This window comes from Syngnathus typhle, linkage group LG17, assembly GCF_033458585.1.
Source record: "Syngnathus typhle isolate RoL2023-S1 ecotype Sweden linkage group LG17, RoL_Styp_1.0, whole genome shotgun sequence".
In the NCBI taxonomy this organism is placed as follows: domain Eukaryota; kingdom Metazoa; phylum Chordata; class Actinopteri; order Syngnathiformes; family Syngnathidae; genus Syngnathus; species Syngnathus typhle.
Genome location: NC_083754.1, coordinates 3,189,689 through 3,209,252, shown reverse-complemented (window position 1 = coordinate 3,209,252; position 19,564 = coordinate 3,189,689). Strand labels below are relative to the sequence as shown.

The following is a 19,564-nucleotide window of genomic DNA, read 5'->3' as shown; positions in this document are numbered from 1 at the left end:
CAGCTGCACTTAACGAGGGAATCACAGGGACACTCCATTAGGTACACCGCCATTTTCTAGTGTACCTAATAACAGGCCACTTTATTAGGGAAATATCATGGTCAAAGGTCACAGGTGCCAAGCTGTAGTCCATGGGGCCGCGTTCCAATATGTTTTCTAAGTTAACCTCGTTAAACGCACCTGCGTGAAAACTTTTAGCTTCTTTCACGTGCCACAGGAGCTAAAACTTTTCACGCAGGTGCACTTAACGCAGTGCTTCTCAATTATTTTCTGTTACGCCCCCCCCAGCAAGAAGAAAACTATTCGCGCCCCCCCTCCCCACCGTGACTATCCTAACTTGTCTTATAAGTCGTAAAATGTTGCACTGTCGCAAACGTGACAGAAGTAACAATGAGAGCGCCACTGCCCCCTGCTGTAGTAAACGCGCAATTACACTTTATTCTAGTACTGCCAAAAAAAAGCCTGTTCCCCAGGGTCACACGCGCCCCCCCCCCAGGAATGCGCGCCCCACTATTTGAGAAGCACTGGCCTAGGTGACTGATTCACAATTTGGTTTTGTCTGATATCAGAGATTAAATAAAGAAAACCAACTGGCTGATTGATTTGTTTTAATTGAGAGGAAAAAAAAACAGCAAAAGCATTTCACTAGCTGACCAGGAGATGGCGACAGCGTGGCATCTGAAGACCATGGATTGTTTGTTCTGCTATAGCCTAGGTGACTGATTCACAATTTGGTTTTGTCTGATAATAGATATTAAATAAAGAAAACCAACTGGCTAATTGATTTGTTTTAATTGAGAGAAAAAAAAACATCAGCAAAAGCATTTCACTAACTGACCAGGAGATGGCGACAGCGCGGCATCTGAAGACCATGGATCGTTCTGCTATGCCGGTTTAAAAAAAAAAAAAAAACGTAATTAGCTAGGGGTCAAAGGTCAAAGTTTACGGTTCAAAGTTCACCCAGGGGTCAAAGGTCGGTTCAAAGTTCACGGGGTCATGTGCACATTTTCGATTTTTAACTAGAGTTAAAAGTTCAGTTTTCAAAGGTCACCACGGGGTCACCACGGGGTCACCACGGGGTCACCACGGGGTCACCGCGGGTCACCACGGGTCACCGCGGGTTCAAAGTTCAGGGTTCACTTTTTTTTTTTTTTTTTTTTTTAGGTTAACCTTTATTTAACCCAGTGCTTCTCAATTATTTTCTGTTACGCCCCCCCCTAGCAAGAAGAAAACTATTCGCGCCCCCCCTCCCCACCGTGACTATCCTAACTTGTCTTGTAAGTCGTAAAATGTTGCACTGTCGCAAACGTGACAGAAGTAACAATGAGAGCGCCACTGCCCCCTGCTGTAGTAAACGCGCAATTACACTTTATTCTAGTACTGCCAAAAAAAAAGCCTGTTCCCCAGGGTCACACACGCCCCCCCAGGAATAGCACCGCGCCCCCCAAGGGGGGCGCGCCCCACTATTTGAGAAGCACTGACTTAACGAGCGAATCACACGGACACTCTATTAGGTACACCGCCATTTTCAAGTGTACCTAAAACAGGCCACTTTATTAGGGTAATATCATGTTCTGTGAACCAAAATATGTATTTGGTGGAAGGACAAAAACATGGAGATGTTATTATGAGAGTCATTTATTATTATGTATATAAAGTATGATTCACATTTATGCAATATACATGCATACATTTTGAAAATACAAATACTATATTGTTAAAAAAAAAACAAGTCTGTAAAAAGCAGTTCAAGGTGTGTGACTTTAGAATGCTGAACGGTACAACAGACATGACCCTGATTTTTACAGTAAATTCCCAAATCATACTCAAACCAAACAAGATGTGTGTGTTATTGCAATATTTCAATGTGTAATCTGGTGGCAACCATTTCACTCATCTTAAACTCACGATCTAGATTCTCTTGTTAGTCTAACTAAACCGAAAGTTGGAGTATGATGGTGAATCGGTTTGATCACCCGAGGCTGCGGGAAGGAGCAACAGTCCCGTGCCTTTGTCAACCTTACACTTATCCATCGCCTGCTTGTATGAGATTTTCTCTTTGCTGATGGGGTCGACAAGAACCTTTGGGTAGGACGACTCGTTCTTCAGCTCTTGGACTCTCTTGCTGTCGATCACGTTGGATGCTTCGGCTTCTTGGAGAGTGAGGCGGCCGGCTTTGGTGGGATCGACCAAGCCTCCGGTCAGGTATTGAGCTTCAATATACCACTTTGCGTTTTCCTCGGGAATGTATCCTTTTTGCGCTGCCTTTCCCACAGAGAGACGCTCTTTGGTGAGAGGATCTTCAATCCCGGTGAAGGCCTTCTGAGCGTTAAGAAGCTTGTACATGTGAGCGTTGTCGATGAGACCTTGTTCGGCCGCTTTGTGGACAGACAGTTTGTCCTTTTTGGTGAGATCGACAATTCCACCGGAAGCCGCCTGAGCTTCCAGCAGCTTCAGAGCCGTATCGGCGTCGATGAGCTTACGGGTCAAAGCGCTTCTCACGGACATGCGGCTTTCCGTGGACGTGTCAAAAATACCGGAGATAGGGTATTGCTCATCACTTATACCAAAGAGGTTTTCAACACTGTCACTGTGGTTGTTAAGACTAGTGTGGGAGGACATCAGGGGAGAAGGCATGGATTTGAATGGAGAGCTCGGGACTGATTTGATGGGGGATCTGGGACTGGTAATTGGTGGAGGTGGAATGAAAGATCTTTGGGATTCTCCCACCACAAGGAGAGCGAATTCAGAAATGGGCATTTGGCCTTCCTTATAGCGCATGACATCATACTGGGTCAAGCGGCCTTCTCTCAGGGCGTCTTTGACGGCATACTGCATCCCAGTCTGCCGATCCTGTAGAATGGTTGAATCCCCATCGGGGCCAGTGGATGTGATTTCTTCCCAATCGCACTCCAGTTCCGACAGGTTGATGTACTGAGTGCGGTCTATTAGTCCTTTCAGATAGGCGTCGTAAGGAGACATGTTCACACCAGTGTCGGGATCCATGATGGTGACCCTTGTCGAAAGGTTGGTCTCCCTCGTGTTAGTTTCAGCCTGATCCTCATGCCTGACAGCTTCTTTCAGCTCCCTAATGATCACTTCCATCTGGTGATGTTTGCCTTTTTCGCTCAAGATTTCCTTCTCCAGCCGTTGGCTCTCAGAAGTTGCCTTGATAGTTCTTTGCCGAGCCATCTGGGTTCTCTCGCTCATCATCTTGGATTGTTGCTGGAAGGTGATGCTGATGTTCTGCCTTTGAGTTTCAAGCATTTTGAGTTGTTTGAGGAGGTCTTCCTTCTCCCTCTGGAGGTTTTGTCTGTTGGAAATCAGAGTGGTCTCCTCTTTGGAAATAACAGATATGGATGACTCCAGATGGGTGATTTTAAGTCGAAAGCTTTGAAGGTTGTCTTCTTTGTCGCGTCTCATATTTCTCTCTTGCACAACAAGATCTCTCAAATGGTCTCTCTCGGCTTCCACACCGGGATCTTTCTCCACGCGGAGAACTTCTCTGTAAACAACCTTCTCTGTCGTCTTTTCCTTTTCCAGAATTTCCAACTTCATCTTCAGGCTGCTGATTTCCCTCTGGAGGCGAGTGAGTTGGTTTGCCTCTGCTTCCATCTCTGCACGGACCTTACCCATGAGTTTCTCTAGCTTTGGGTCCCTCTCGACTTTCAAAACTTCTTCAATGACAATCTTTTCCTCAACAGGTTTTGGAGACGTCTCAAGCTCATGGATCTGAGCTTTGATCTGCCGCAGCTCGGATTCGATCTGAATCTTCTTCTGGCGTTCATCCATCTGAGCCACAGTGTTCTCCATTTCGTGAATCTGGGCTCTCAGCTGCCTCACTTGGATTTCAAGTTTCCGACGGGATTTGACCTCCTCGTCTAGGGACTTGTTTAACCTCTCGTGCTCGAGAATCTGCTTGGGGTCCTTCTGAAGACGCAGCACTTCCTGCACCACTGTCTTCTCCTGTGGCTTCTGGCGCTCTAGAACAATATATTGGTTCTGAAGGTCAAAGAGAGATTCTTCAACAGTGCGGCGCTGTTGAGTCTCGTCTCTCACAGTCCTTCGGAGTCTGTTCACCTCTTTTTCCAGGAGGGGGTCGTTCTCATATTTGATGACCTCTTTGTTCACAACCTTGGTCTCCACTTTGGATTTCTCAGCTTTCAGCTCATCTCTTTCTTTGCGTAGGTGTATCAGCAACTCGTGAGTGGTGTCGTAGTTGACTTTGAGACGTGAAATTTGGTTGCTGAGCCGCTGTAACTCTCTGACCACCTCGGGACTTCTCTCTTCTTTGATAACCTCCTGGGTCACTTCTTTGTACTCAACTTTGGGTTTCTGACTACGCAGCGTGGTCAGCGTGGTCATCACCACGTCGATTTGCTGCTCGACCGCTGTGCGTTTTCGGCTACAGTCCTGCAGGTCGCTCCTCAGACGTTGCAAATGGACTTCCGTCTCGGGGTCAACGCTGAAAATCTCATTGATCACCTCTTTGACCTCATATTTAGGCCGCAGTTTCTCCACTTCTCCGTATTTCAGCTGAAGCTTGGTCAGGTCCTTCATCAAGATAACATTCTCGTCCTTCTCCTCTTCCAAAGCCATGTGTAGTTTCTGTGACTCGCTTACCGACTCTGGATCTTGTTGGACTTTCTTGACCACCTTGGAGACTATCTTTGGTTCAATGGTGGGAATGATTCTCTCCAGTGTGTTAATCTGACTTCGAATTCTGAAAACGCTGTTATTGATGGTCACACATTGGGCTTCTTCTGCTGCAATTTCCTTCTTGAATGTGAAAACCGCTTTTAGCATCTCTGGATCCTTTTCCATCTTGAACACATCCTTCTTCACAACCCTCTCTCGGAACTTGGGTTTTTGCTGAGCCAGGAGGCTGAGCTCCTTCTTCACATGAATGATCTCAGACTCTCTTGTTTGGATCTCCGCTCGAAGCTTTTGCATCTCTTTTCGGATCCGTTCCATGTCTTTATCCAGCTGTGGGTCTCGTTCATATTCCGTGACTTCTTTGGTTAAGAGTTTAGGTTCAACACCAGAGAGCTGCTTTTCCATTTGGATTATTTTCTCATTGATCATCTCTATATCTGACTGGAATTTTGACCTCTTATATCCTTCATCTTGAATCCTTTTTTTCAGAGTCTGCAGTTCCCCTTCCAGTTTGGGATCACGGTAATACTCCACCATCTCCTTCTCCTCAAACCTCTCCACGCCTCTCCTGGTCTTCAAGGACAAGTATCTCTGTCTGTATGTTTCCAAGTCTTTTTCAGCATAAAGGCGACGGGACTTCTCCTCATTCAGTTCTTTGGAGAATTCCTCTGCCTCTTTCATGTCTTCCCTTTGGCTCTGCAGTTGAAGCTGTTGAGTGACGACTACTCGGCTGACATTGTCTTGGTTCTGTCCACATTATCAAAGAATAGAGAGAGAGAGAAATTGTGATTTTTTTGCAGATGTCAGGGGTTAATCATATTTCAAACAGAGAAGCATGTTTCTTAGAATTGCCACTTCTCAGTTTAGCTAGCCATTTCTTCTCTCTCTTAGCCAAATAAAAGAGTTTTACCCTGAGAAGGATGTTCTTAGCGCTTCCCATCTGATTGAGAAGTTCCTCATTCTGTGCAGACACCTCAGCGAAACGGTTCAGTAAATCTTTTTCCTGTAGGGCAAACGTATCTCAAGTTTAGTCAGCACGAAGCGTCAAAGTCTCATTTATTTATGTATTACGATTCGATGTTGTAGTACCTTCCTCTGAACTGCCTGAGCCATCGTTGAAGATTGGTGCTTTTTCAGTACAGGTTCGTCGTCGTCTTGATCATCATCGTCGTCGACATCATCCTCGCCGTATAAAATGCCGCGGTATGTCTTTGATTTCATCTCGTATTCCTGAAAGTTCATTTGTTTAAGAAAGGGCCAGGGGTCGAGTGCAAATAGTAAACAACATTAATCCCAACTTACAATTAAGCCGTTTTGGAGTTCTCGGGAGAGATCCTTGATCCGACGAACATCATCTGACTTTTTGCTGATGTCGTCCATCACTTTCTAAAAATCCAGAACAACCGATAAGACCGAGCAGAATCAAAAATTCACCGTGACGTTGAGAAAGGACATTTGCGCTCACCTTCTGAAAGTCGTGCTTGGCCGTTATCTCGGCCACGTTATCGGTCGGGCTGATTGTGTTATTTGGTAGATTGACCAAAAAGAAATCCAAGGACTGAGCAGCGTTCTGGAAGTCTTGGTTTTTATTGCTGGCTTCCTGTATGAGGGTAGACCTACAGCAATGGACTGGAATTACTAAGAGCATTTTTAAGAGGTCATTAAACCACACATGCACATACCAATGACATTACTGGCACACTGTGGAATTTAACATGGCGAACACAAATGGCTCTGGAATGTTTTTATTCTTCAACCCATCAGTTTTGGTTTCAGCATTTCACTGAGTTGGTAACCCTCACCTGTCCTGGACTTGACTGCTGACGTTGGAGAAGCGGTTCTTCAGATGTTTTACTTCACTCTCCTGCCGGCGAATGTCAGGACAGTATTCGTTGAAATTCTGCTGTAAGGCGCTGCACGCTTGCTTGGTCACGTCCAGGTCTCGACCTAATGTGTTCAACTCGTCCTTCTTCGAAGAAAGCTCCTGACGAATTTCCTGTTTGATGACATGAACGTGTTGTGCTCTAGCTTAAATGGAACCACGGTTTGCTCTGACCAAACAAATCCTTTGTATATAGTAAGCGTACTGCACCTGGAGCTGACGGTTGCGATTCATCAGGGCATTTTTTTGATTGGGAATGACGCCATCTTTCGCGAGCTCCTGTTCGAACCCAGACACCACGCCTTCGACCTTCTGCATCTGCCTTTGCAAGAACATGGAGGCCGAAGCTCTGCGGGAAAAGCAGCAACCTGTTACTAAAATGTTTCTCATGCAACAGCGGCTTCATGCTGGCTCCTCCTACTTTTTGTCATAAAGATCAATAAGACTGTAGATGTCATCCATTTTTGTGTTGGCAGCCGCGAGTTTGAGTGGCAAGATTGAGGCGGTGGATCCAAGTGATTTCTTGACCAAAATGGGGTCCATTTCTCTCTGGACGACGGCCTTCTCTGACTCGAGGTTCCTCGCCGTCAGGGACGATTTCTAGAGTGGAAGCATGTCATTTAAATCATGGGAGTCAAAGACATTTCATCGTTCCAAAAGTTGAACCTTGAGATCCTGCAGCCTGTTTTCCAGGTCTAGTGCCGGGTTGCGGTTGTCCAGAGGGGCCCTCTGTCGTTTCTGGATGTCCATTTTGCAAAGATCCAAATTGTGGTTGAGCTCATCTAGGTGTCGGGCCAGCAGTGGAGCTTTGGTGTCTTCTGGAGGCTTCTGTACGGAAACTAGGGTGCAACGATCACAGCCAATTTTAAAGTAAAAAAGAAGAAAAAATAACAAAAGCAATCCTTCTCACCTGCACGCTTTGGGTGATCGACTTCCACGGTGGGGTTCTTCAGTGAGGTCATTATGGCCGATCTCTGGCTCTTCAAATTTGCCAGCCTTTTCTCGAAACTGAACATGAAGAGACATTTTTCATTGGAATCCATCTGGTTCTTACAAGCTGATTGCTTCAATGGTTCAACATGCACCTGTTTACTTTCTCCAGAGCTTCGTCGTCAGGTGGTGGCATCATGAAACAGGCCCCGGGGAGCCTTTTGGTTCTCCTGCTGCTATCCTGCAGCTCCCAATTGTAATTATCAGAGATGGACTTTAATGTTAGCTCGTCACCACGCCTCACTGCTCCCTAAAGAACACACAGAAGAATTTATAGGAATTACCCAGGAAGTTAAAAATTCACCAAAGGAATGTAATGGAAACTGTAAATAAAAGACACTAAGTGGTGTTATCTCATATGGTCATCCTTGTAAAATTCTCCTCACATTTTTATCGTCCCAGTCACAAAGAGCTACGACTTTCATGGGTTTGGTGAGGTTGCTTCGGCGTAGCTTCAGCGGCGCTATTCTGCGACTGAGCTCTCTGAGGGCCGCCAGACGCTGCTCGTTCCTCTTTACTGCTGGCTCATCTCCCTGGGGGGGGGAAGGATTTACATGTCAGAGGAGTCAACAATATTTGAAATGCCACTCAAATATCTGCATGCATCCTCGTAGAGCTTGAGAAATTATTATTATATTAAAATTTGTATGAAAATTAGCCTGAAAATATAATTAAAAAAAAAAAAGATCATTATTATATTAAAACCTGATATGCAAAAAGAAAAAAATCGAAAACAAAAGGTTACTTGCATCTCTAATTTAAAAATGTGTTGACCTGTTTTATCTTATCGCTACATTGAGTTCCCAGTGTAATAGAAGCCAGAGTACCTGAAGTTCCAAGAGGGCCTCCGAGTTGCTCTTCCCTTCCAGTAAGTTTGGGTCCAGATTGGAAGTGAGTCTGTCTAAGGACTCGGATAAGGTCTCTGCATCCAGCTGGAACTATACCAAGCAGTCAGTGGTTAAAAGTGTCAGGAAAATGTCACATGACGGTGGCTTACCTTCTTGTAGTCTTCAACGCCGTCCAGGTGGACTTCCTGTGCCAGACACAGGTTGAGGAACGACTGCCATCCGTTCTGCACCGCCTCTTTGTGTGCCTGTCAGCAACGTTTACAGTCATCCGTGTGAAGAATCACAAGAATGACACCTGTTGACTCAGCGTGGAAGCGTACCATGATCGCAGAGTCGCCAGGATGTTTCAACACTGACAGGCGATCTCCTTCCTCCAGAAGCTGGTTGACTTCACCTTCATGTGACAGCAGCCCATTGCTTTTGAATTTCTGCACGCAAACAAAGAGTAAAAACAATATGTAAAGGAGCAGTCGTGTCGTGTTCGTAGCCAGCGGCTAATTTAGTCACCGGTTGTACGTGTTTGTAGCAAGTCCCCCCCGAGGCAAACGGACAAACAAGAGACAAATTTTTCAGGCGTGAATCTGAGAGTGACTAAATGCGATCTAAGTGTCTTCTCAATTAATCTTGTCTGATTTTGAAAAACATAATTGTCTTTTGAATTTAAAAAAAAAAAAAAGCTGTTCAAGAATGACAGCACATGCAAAATACAAATTCATCAACCAATCAGACCTGTTGGAAAATGTGCACAGTCAAATGGAGCAGGGAGGCCGTGTGCACACGACTGAAGATAGAAATCTCTTAAGGCTCCATTGCAAAACAAGACTGACCTCATACTCCATGCGGACGCTGGGCGGGTCAACCATGCGGTCGCTCCAGTCTCTCTGCAGGATCCGGTCCTTCTGCTGAGACAGGTAGTCCAGTTCTTTTCTACAGCTTTGCATGTACTCGTACAGAGAGGCCAGGTGCTTGCGCCTCATTTTGGAGCTCTCCTGCAAAGACGCAAGACGGAAAATGTCAAGCCCATCGCACGGAAACAGATTGGACGAAAGACGCCACTCACCAACAGTCGATCGTACTTCTCTTTAAGTGTGGCATATTGGCCCTGTCGAAAATAAAGAGGTCAAAGGAGGTTCTAACCTTATTCCAAAATATATATATATATTTTTTAAATGGCTCCATTTGATAGCAATGTACCTGTGAAGAGGTTGTGCTGGGCGTCAGCTGCTCACTGTAAGCCTCAATTTCTTTATGCAGGATGTTGTGAGCTGCGATTTGTTTCTCCATGTCAGAAAGACTGTGAGCATATCCTTCGGTGTCTATACGCCTCTGCAACGCATACAGAAAAAAAGTGACTTTTTTCACGTTGCCAGGAGTTGGCGTGGTTGTTAAGGTTCGGACCTGTTTTTCATCCAGAGCGGGACCCCAGTCTATCCTGGCCACGGGCGCCAAGTCTTGCACTTGGTCATACAGCTCCCTGTAGGTGGCGCAGTCCTTCACCCAGCGATCGTGAAGGTTCTTCACACTGCCAATCGGTTACAAGGTTTCATTATCTATTAGCCTTTAGATCAAAAACATTACGATGGAAGATCGAGATCATAAGAAAAAACAAAAACACAGATATGATGTCCTTGATAGTGACGAGGTGGGTGGAGAGTGGAAGGGAATGTGGAAGTGATGGTTTATCTTGATGTGGTATGCGAGGTGTGTCTACTTGGCACGCATGGAAGGAACCATTAGCCGGCCGGCGCCAGTCAACTCACTCGCGCTCTATCTCGTTGGCCTGGGGGTGCTGCAGACGCTTGGCCTTGTCCACGTCCATGAAGAGATCCTTCAACAGGCCTTCGGCCTCCGCCAGGTTGTCTGAGTTCTCCTTCTGGTGGATCAGGGTCTGGTTCTTTCGATCACGCTCGGTGTCCTGCACAGCGACGAGCTTTAATCTCACAAGTCTTGTGTATACAAAGCCGAGCGCGACGGAGGCTTTCATACCACAGCTAGCAAGTTTTCCGCACTCAGGATGTCTTTCTCCACTTGGTCCGCTTTCTTCTGCATGCGAGCAATGACCACAGCCAGGTCTGTGGCCTGGCTCCTGTGGAGCACAACAAAAAAAATAAATGAAAATCAAGGCAAATACGATTAAAAAAAAAAAAAACATTTTGAGTCAAATTGAAATAAAAAAGTGTAATTTGTTCAATGAGTTAAAAGCCTGCAGTGTGCAACTGACATGTTTGCAATTAGTTTGGAATAAATTTGTGCTGGAAGGTACCAATTACTGTCTGACAGCATCAGAACAAACCAGTCGGTTTGTTTGAGGTCCTTAAAAGAGTAAGAGCCTGCTTTTGAACTTTATCGAAATAAAAATGCCTGCTGCTGTTGGCCACTTCTTGACGCACACTTACACAACCTAATGACATAATGATTGACAATGGTATGAACTGAACAATAAGCCTGAGGTATTAAAAGAATTCACCGCTGCTTGTTGGGTATGTACACAATGCATTTTTATAACTAAACGAGATGTCATTAGACGAGGTGGCTAATGTTCGGCCTACACGAAGATTCTTTATCAGCACGTCACTCATGAAGCGGTGACCTGTTGTCGCTCTTGGCCTGTTTGCTCTATCGTTCTTTCACCTCTGAGATATGAAAAGCAACTATGTGCCTTGACACACCCGTAGCAGGACACGGGAGGGGTGGGGTGGTGGGGGGGGGGGGTACGCCATCGCCGCCCCTGTCGCCTGCCGGAATGTTGTCGGACCGAAATGCACATGAATGCTGCCATTCATGTGCAGCAACGTGGAAAGATAAAAAGTCGGTCATAAGCCAGTTAATTAAGCACCTGCTTGCTAATAATACTCGGTGGTATAATATGTGGTTTATGGCCAGTCACATTTCATTGGCTCACTTTCTAGACCACGCCCCCTTAAAATGCACGGACAATAATAGTACAATGTTAATTACGCGATATAAAACGAGTTTATTTTTTTTACTGTGCTGCAATGGATTAATTGTATTTCAATTCATTTCTATGAGAAAAGTTGTTTTGCAAATAAAGGCTTAGTCACAGAATGAATGAATCTTAAATACAACTGAGTGCTTGATCATTTGGAATGTTGCGCAACTTCAGCCAAGTGATTCACCCACAATGAATGGTCAATAATCAATTTGTCCTGCAGAACTCCAGGGGCCCCCACGGTGACTCGGGCCGCCTCGAGTGAGTCACGACGACTCATGGTGGCCTCATTTTATTGCTCCTCAATCTCTTATCAGTGCTGCAAAGGTCCAACATGTGTACATACTGCTTTTTAAACATTAGCACTGCTGTTGATGAAAATAAATGGGCTGTTAATCATGTTCCATCGGAGACCCCTGAAACTGCCCGGGCTTCAATCTTACGGGTCGGGTCGCACGTCACACCTCTTTTACACAACCGGGACCTCCGACGTGCACCTACGCCTCGAGTTGAGTGACAGGTCACACTAAGAACGTGCAGATAAATGGCATGTACGGCGCGGCGCCTCAATCGAGGCTGGAATGGTTGGTGATTGTTAAGTAAGCAAATGGTGATTTAGTCCTAAAGCAAGTACACAATGTCATGGCCAAGTGCTCTTTGATTCAAGCTTGTAGTATTTTTTTTTTAACGGTATACGGCCGTTATGAGCATTTCTATGATCAGGAATCCTATAAATCCAACCAACACGCTCAGAATTGTGAGGCAGATGTGCTAACCACTCCAAACTGTTCCTAATCCGGTCATTTTCATAAAATTAGTAATAGTGAATATGTAATTCTTCTTCCTCTTGTATTGAAAATCCAATGGGAAAATAAACATGTGTGCATGTATAATATGAGTTTAACCATCATTAATTCTGAATTAATAAATTCAACCTACATTTTTTGTGCCCATTTCTCATGAAATATTTGGTTAATTGCTCATTTGATGTGCTATTAGTTCATTATTATTTATGAATGTAAAACTGAAAATGATTGGCGCAATAGACTACATACAATAATTGTATTTACTTATTTATGACCTCATCTACTGTGTAAACTGGCCCATCTGCTTTTTTTCATTTTTTTTTAAAATCAAATGTGCCCCTTGCTTGCAAGAATCGACCCACGCCTTTTATAGCAATGAAGTTATAGTGTGTCATGATATCGCGGCACTTAAGATCAACTGGTTTGTTGGCGTGACGACAAACGATTACACTTACAACTACCATGTGTGTCGGTTGATTCATTATCACTATATACTGTACTTTACATCTACGCACTGTATTACCATGCACGAGAAAACATGACAGGTTAGACCAGTGAGAGCAGAGTGAGACACCGAACACACACAACACACACACACACTCACACGTACATACACAAATACACACTTGGAGGCCCAACTCACCTGCTGAACTTCACACTTTCGTGATTCTTCGACATGACGGAAAGCTGCTCAGGCCCGCTTGTGTAACCGGAGTACGTGTGTGTCGGTGTGCTCCTCCTTCCTTCCTTTCTTCCTTCCTCTAGCTCCGTCCGTGTCTCTGGCGGCGTCTCCCCTCAGTTAAGGTGCGTCTCTTGGCTCCGCCCAAGCCTGCAGGTGTGTCACCAATAAAAAGCAGTCAGCAGTGAGGGGCAGACCGGGCAGACCTGTTCCACACTTCTCGAGCTGTCACATACAGAAATCCCCAGTCTGCAACTTCTTTTTTTCTTAATCACACGTAATGTGATTAGGAAACAAAAGTAGGTTCGGTTTGAACTTGTTAAGAGTTCTAGGGGCGGGTAACAGGAAATTTCTTGATGCAACGGGGTTTTAATATTCAAAGTCAAGAGCAGTGGAAGGTCTTCTGAGTGGGTTTGCCCTGAGCCTCCAAAAGACGAAACATGCCCCTGATGACTTCAAGTGGAGATGTGATGACACAAGATGAGGGCTTGCATGCATGCAAACATTGTGGAATGTGGAAGAACGAGTAATTCGACAAATGAAAGGATTGCTATCAGCGATGACATGACAGCTCATGGCCTTTGTATTTTTATATTAATTTTGATAAACATTAGAACATAATTGTTTATATGGAAAGCTCATCTGTGGACCTTAGTGAGTTTTTTTTTGTGAGGCTTCATAGGTTAGTGCTCGTTTCTTCAATTATATACTAATGTTGCTCCACACAAGCCCACCCAGATACAAGAATATTTTACATACTAGGGCACAGTATTATACAGTATAAAAGACTTCCTTGACGAAATAAGTTAAGAGGCCTCTCAAAACTTGAATAGATATTGTAGTCAAACTATTGTATGTCTAATTAACTGGCCTTTCGCTACGAAGGAATGGCGAGAATTTTTGGCACGACAACAAATGTTTGCTAATCGGTACGAGCCAGGAGCACAGGTATACATGGAACTATTTTTACCCCCAAACGACACGAACAAAATAGCAGACGTAAAGGCACAAATACGCACATGTTGGCGTTGAAAAAGTGAGCAGGCTGATAAAAGCACCGTAATGCGACTTCGAGCCTCAGTGGGTCGACCCGGCCGGCCATGCTGCTCCGGCTCATGCTTACTGTAGGTGTGTCTCGTTCACACCCAGCCAACGAGTTCTCTGGAAACCAATACCATTCATATCTTGCCGTGGGAGGACAAAAAAAATAGGAAAAGAATCACACCCGTGGTGGTATTCTAGTTAAGCAGTAGTTTAGAAGTGTAGTCGAGAATTTCTTGGTTTTTAATGGAATTTTTTTTATCAATTGCTATCTTTGGACTGTACCCCAAATGTTAGCTTATGATAGCTGGAATAGGCTATGTAAAGAAATACCGGTAATTGCTTTGATCATTGTAGGTTTGTAATTTATATAAAAAGTTTTGTAAGCTGGAACTTGACCTTTGTGGTGGACAATTTCATTAAAGCATCACCTTGTGACTGCTACAAGTGCTTTGTCAACACAGACTCCCATTTTGTATTGCATTAGCTCAAGGTAAGAGTGTCATGACATCCAGTGGCCAGACATTGTAACACAATCATTTCTAAGCTCCACCCCAAAAAAAAAAAAACCACACACACAAGGTAGTCTTTTATTTTTTATTGTAAAGATCATGCAGTGCACTTCCATGATAGGAGGTAACATCACTTTCAAGGATACGCATGAAAAGAAAATACTTCTGAAATTACTTAGTACAAAACATAACTAACATTACCAAGGAATGTAACAAATTAAATAGCAAGAGTGGCGAGGGGGTGGGGGGGTTGCAACGCTGTTTGCACTGCAGATCTTAAAATGCTCACTGGGTCAAAGATGTTTAACCCAGTTTTGTAAATAAAGAAAAAAACCTGTATTAGGAAGGTATAACTAACGTCAAAAAAAGCAATAAATTATTTTGCATGTTTACTGAGGGAATTGTGGTGGCATGGGGTACGGCGCAATACCGGGTGGATGCGGCTGGGGCGGATGCTGCTGAGGGGGTTGTGGTTGGGGGAAGGGGAATGGGGTGTGACTTACGCCATTCTGCTGGGCTTGGAAGTTGTTCTGCGGGGCGAAGGATGCCGCCGGGTTAGCAAATGGCTGTCCATTGCCATTGTAGCCGCCACTAAAACTATTAGTAGCAGCGCCGGTCCCGCCGTATCCTCCGTTCTGAGTATTTGTGCTAAAGCTTTTGTTTGGTCCGTTGTCAAAGCTATCCCTGTCTCTGCCAAAATCTCGCCTTCCAGAAGAATACCGGCTACGGTCGAAATCACCACCTCTGCCTCCCCTTGAACGACCTGCAAAGCCATCACAGAACAACGTTAATAGAACCCTTGGGTATGATGAACTCCACAATCAAATGTAACTTGTAAAAATGACTCTTAGCAGAGAAAAAGTGGCTGCTTTTAACAGCACAGTTTCCGTATCTCACCAATTTGATTTACCTCCTCTGATTTCACCCATTTGGAGGAGCTTGGGGTTGATGGCCTGATTGGCCTCACGTAGAACAGAGATGAGGTCGCTGGCCTGTCTCACGTTGTTGGGCGTGAAGAAGGTGTAGGCCGTGCCAGTCTTTTGGCTACGAGCCGTTCTGCCAATTCGGTGGATATAGTCCTCAGAGTTGTTGGGGTAGTCAAAGTTGATGACAAATTTCACGTCCTCAACATCTGTAAGATTGTGTGGTGCGGTGTGGCAAAAGGGAGGAGGAGGACGGTACACAGATGTGCGCCAGCGCCACCACAACAACCAGATCAAACAGAGCACCGTTAGTAGCGTCACGGGGTGGGGAAGGCATGAGAGGCCACAAAAACTAAATAGGAAACTGCATTCAAGCGGATGGGGGAGACTACAGTGGGAAGAGGAAATGCACACTCCAGTCGCGTCCAATCGAGGGGCATTAGGGGGGAGAAAAGCAACAAGGTGTCCTCCGAGTTGAGACCAACCCCGACCGCTTCAAAAAAACAAAACAAAAACGCAGCACAAGCCTTACCCTTCATTGGAGCGTGCATTCACTAGTCCGTTCCCATCGCACCCCCCACATTCACACAGTAGGGCTACTATGCACACTACTGCCTCCAAGTGTCAGTGACTGACTCTCAAAGTCCACTTGTCAACACACTCTGTTGAGAAGGTGCTAGCAAGTTCACAAGGCAGTCCCTAGCCAACCCAGTGGAGATGTGAACCGGTTTGCAGGATGCCTACAAACAGCGCACCCCGGTCGCCAGGGCAAGTTTATCCCAGTGATCACAGTCTCTCGTTGGCAGGTCTCGACATGACTATTGTAACGCAGGCGAGGGAGGAGTGTGAGCTTGGAATTTGTCCAACTATCATGTCCCACTGTCACCAAAAGCGCCAGTAGCCATGTTATTGCAGAGGTGATATTCCAATCGATCTTAGACGCTGCTCATCCGACGCAAGTTGAACTGCAACAGCGACGCCACCCATGCTTTACAACACGTCTGCGCAACCGAAAGCACCTTAGGAATGACTCGGGACTCGCTTGTGTCCATACAATGCGGCGGGGCTTTCAGCTGGGACAGTTACAGAGCCTGGGTGTGTGACGCAGTCCAAACCGTTGCCAGAGAACAGTCGAGCGTGTAGGGGAGGAACTGTGGTCTTCCCCACTTTTAGAAAGGCCAGCGCGTTGTATGCTGCACTCGGACCTTGACACCTCTGCTTATGTGCACGACTGGGAGACCCGTGCCTCGACAGTCAGGACATCTCCAAGAATCCTCCTTCCCCCTCTGGACACCTGGGCTTGTCATGCCAAGGCCCTGCCATAAACACTGCTCCTTTGGCCCATGGGAGAGACTCAGAAAGAAGCAGAAGAGTTAAAGAAAGCAAATATACTTTCTTCTAAAAATGCAAACTTTTGCACTTTACGGGGGATACTGACCTAAACCACGCGATGCGACGTCTGTAGCGATCAGAATGGGAGCCTTTCCATACTTAAACTCTGAAACAAATAAAAAGATGTTATGACACCCGGGCTGTAAATTGTGAAATTGTTAGAAAATTAACCTCACCATTAAGAACCCAGTCTCTCTCCTGCTGGCTCTTATCTCCATGAATTCCCATAGCTGGCCACCTAAATCCAAGAGCATTTCATTAATGTGCCGCCAGAGTAGTTGCGCTTTTTCGCTGCGTCCCAACCTACCCATCCCGCCTCATCCTCCTTGTCAGGTCATCACATCGCCTTTTTGTCTCCACGAAGATGATAGTCTTGTTTTCCTTCTCACTCATGATTTCTTCCAGCAGGCGAATGAGTCTTTAGAAGAATTAAAAAAAGAAATGAAGGTAATTCACACGAGTTCAGATGTATGATTTCATGCCACTGTCATGTACTAACTTGTTCTCTTTCTCGCCATCATTGCACACGTCAACAATCTGAAGGATGTTGTGGTTTGCACTGAGCTGCAGGGCCCCAACATTGATCTGCACGTAGTCTTTCAAAAAGTCTTCGGCCAGCTGACGCACCTCTTTTGGCCAGGTGGCGCTCCACATCAGTGTTTGACGATCAGGCTGCAATAAAAAAAATATAGCACTGAGCAAATTCTAACAGGCAAAATGGGATTTGGTATCAAAGAACAGGGAGAAACGTACTCTGATCTGGTCAACAATTTTCCTGATCTGTGGTTCAAATCCCATGTCCAGCATTCTATCAGCCTCGTCCAATACGAGGTAAGTGCAACGGCGCAGGTTAGTCTTTCCCGCTTCAAGGAAGTCAATGAGTCTGCCTGGAGTTGCAATGCAGATCTCCACACCTTTGAAAAGAAACATTAACAAATGCAACTATGTGAATGAAAGATACAAAACCAATTTTTCAATTTACTCAACAGCTTACCTCTTTCAAGGTCACGAATTTGTGGTCCCTTGGGTGCTCCTCCATAGATACAAGTGGTCTTCAGGCGAGAAGCTCTGCCATACTCTGCAGCCACTTGTTGAACCTGCTGTGCCAGCTCGCGAGTTGGGGCCAGCACCAAGCACTGTAACGGGAACATTTGTTACCACGGTAAGACCAGCAGCAATGGAAATTGCATAAAGAAAATAAACATTTCAGCAATTTAACTGTCAAGGAGGAATATTATGTGCAAGCAAAGGTTTATGATTAAAGATGAATGCCTGTTATCAATCTAAAGTTTCAAAAATTAAAAACAAAAAAATACTTACAATAGGTCCATCACCGCGCTCCAGGAAAGGCTGGTGGTTGATGTGAACAATTGCAGGCAACAGATACTGGACAGAAGATTTATAATTACAACAAATTCAAGGACAACCAGTTTGAGCTCAAATCATGTAAACCTACCGACAGAGTTTTGCCAGAACCAGTCTGTGCAATGCCAACCATGTCATTCCCACTCAGGGCTAAAGGCCAGCCCTGAGCCTGAATGGGGGTTGGGTCTGTCCAGTTTTGCTTGTTGATGACATCCATAACATAGGCTGGTTTGCAGAGGAGGGAAAATTCATTTAAAGGCATGTTTTTTTAAACGCATCATGTTTAAGAGAGATCAACTATATACAAGACAATACTTACTTGGAAAGCTTGCCTCGTGGAAATTTACAATCGGGTTGGGGCAGTTTCTCCCCTTTACTGTGATTGTTTTGGTCATTCTGTAATTTTCAACTTCTTGCTACAAGTGGGAACAACGAGGGAAAAAAAAACATTAAGTACAGGGGCAATGCCGATTACATAACGCCAGCACGTGCAGGCGACTCGCACACGTGTTGCATAACACATGGACCACGCGGGGACTTACCAAAGGCCTCCTTGATACATCCGGATGCTCCTGATAAAAGTTTTTCTCAAACTTGGGGAGCTCGTCCAGATTCCAGTGTTTCTTTCTAAGACGGTCACCGGGGTTGCCGAACTTTGGTCCACCTCCTCCACCGCCACCGCCGCCACGGCTACCTCCAAAACGATGAGGGCCACCACCGTAGCTAAAATACACATGGTCGCTCAATAAAAGCAAATCGGTCGAGCGCATCGGCGGAAAAAATGAATAAATCCTCACAACTTCACTGTTGTGATAAAATGTCTTGTCATATATTTTCTAGCCAGATGAGGAACAATGGAAACAGTTGGCATTTTGGACATGCTTCGTTACAATTGCCTCGTGGCGGAAAAAAACCCTGACTAGCAATACGCAACAACGGCGGGCGAAATCACAACTAATTCAACACTTGTCATGTGTGCGTGTTGGGGGGACTATTCAATACGTACACGCGTCTAAAGCCTAAACTAAATTAGACTACGCCTAACGTCGAACAAGCTAACAAAAGTGCTAGCTTGAAGCTGAGGAACAGCCGCCATATTAGGCACGAGGCCAGGCGAGGCCTCAAGCCAACCACATCAGGCAGCTTTTTCCTTGGATTGTAAAAATACACGTGGCAGCGGCAATTTGACCGGCGATCTTGTCATTAACACAAATATATGATTTCCGACTAAATACAGAAAGAAACACGTTCGCACAGTATTCGAATTCTTTTCTTGGTTAGGCCTGGTCGGCCATTTTCCACGAAGGGAAAAACGTCTTTAGGAAACGACAAAAATGTACTTACCCTCTATCTCTGTCCCGGTCTCGGCCACGATCTCTATCGGAATATCCTGGCATGTTTGTTAGTATTTGTGTAATGTTAAACCTAAATTAAAATATAATTAAACTTCGTCGGCGATGATTTTTTTGTATGGCTCCGGCAGTGGTGATGAAATGCCGGCTAAGGAAAAAGAAGGTCCG

The 19,564-nt window shown here is 45.2% G+C and overlaps 2 protein-coding genes across 3 annotated transcripts; both read right to left on the bottom strand.

The window, feature by feature from the left end:
* Positions 1–1,620: 1,620 nt before the first annotated feature.
* Positions 1,621–13,943, bottom strand: evplb (envoplakin b). The gene is made up of 23 exons (XM_061304136.1): positions 13,831–13,943; positions 12,776–12,961; positions 10,363–10,462; positions 10,137–10,291; positions 9,775–9,898; positions 9,571–9,702; positions 9,437–9,478; positions 9,204–9,365; positions 8,697–8,804; positions 8,526–8,621; positions 8,356–8,466; positions 7,915–8,061; positions 7,624–7,778; positions 7,449–7,546; positions 7,205–7,377; positions 6,960–7,138; positions 6,749–6,887; positions 6,459–6,652; positions 6,122–6,272; positions 5,959–6,042; positions 5,746–5,886; positions 5,567–5,659; positions 1,621–5,403 (listed from the first exon to the last, which is right to left on the bottom strand). Exons 2-23 carry the CDS (start codon positions 12,808–12,810, stop codon positions 1,930–1,932), a joined length of 6,093 nt encoding a protein of 2,030 aa, XP_061160120.1. The 5' UTR covers positions 12,811–12,961; positions 13,831–13,943; the 3' UTR covers positions 1,621–1,929.
* Positions 13,944–14,435: 492 nt separating this feature from the next.
* Positions 14,436–19,564, bottom strand: ddx5 (DEAD (Asp-Glu-Ala-Asp) box helicase 5). 2 transcript variants are annotated; one of them, XM_061304137.1, is made up of 13 exons: positions 19,389–19,564; positions 18,587–18,767; positions 18,364–18,460; positions 18,136–18,269; positions 18,000–18,065; positions 17,674–17,815; positions 17,433–17,593; positions 17,179–17,351; positions 16,987–17,097; positions 16,856–16,917; positions 16,726–16,785; positions 15,275–15,496; positions 14,436–15,127 (listed from the first exon to the last, which is right to left on the bottom strand). In XM_061304137.1, the coding sequence occupies exons 1-13, from the start codon at positions 19,439–19,441 to the stop codon at positions 14,754–14,756; spliced, it is 1,836 nt and encodes a 611-aa protein (XP_061160121.1). In that variant the 5' UTR covers positions 19,442–19,564; the 3' UTR covers positions 14,436–14,753. The 2 variants fall into 2 exon arrangements, with proteins under 2 accessions (XP_061160121.1, XP_061160122.1); XM_061304138.1 differs by having other exon boundaries at positions 14,948–15,127; positions 15,262–15,496.

Coding starts and splice junctions, on each gene's coding strand:
- evplb (XM_061304136.1), bottom strand. CDS start 12,810: ATGTCGAAGAATCACGAAAGTGTGAAGTTCAGCAG. Junction 9,703..9,774: donor CCGCTCTGGATGAAAAACAG/GTCCGAACCTTA, acceptor TATGCGTTGCAG/AGGCGTATAGACACCGAAGG. Junction 7,779..7,914: donor GTGACTGGGACGATAAAAAT/GTGAGGAGAATT, acceptor TGTGTTCTTTAG/GGAGCAGTGAGGCGTGGTGA.
- ddx5 (XM_061304137.1), bottom strand. CDS start 19,441: ATGCCAGGATATTCCGATAGAGATCGTGGCCGAGACCGGGACAGAGAT. Junction 18,270..18,363: donor CCACGAGGCAAGCTTTCCAA/GTAAGTATTGTC, acceptor TCTGCAAACCAG/CCTATGTTATGGATGTCATC. Junction 15,497..16,725: donor CGTCGCATCGCGTGGTTTAG/GTCAGTATCCCC, acceptor ACAATCTTACAG/ATGTTGAGGACGTGAAATTT.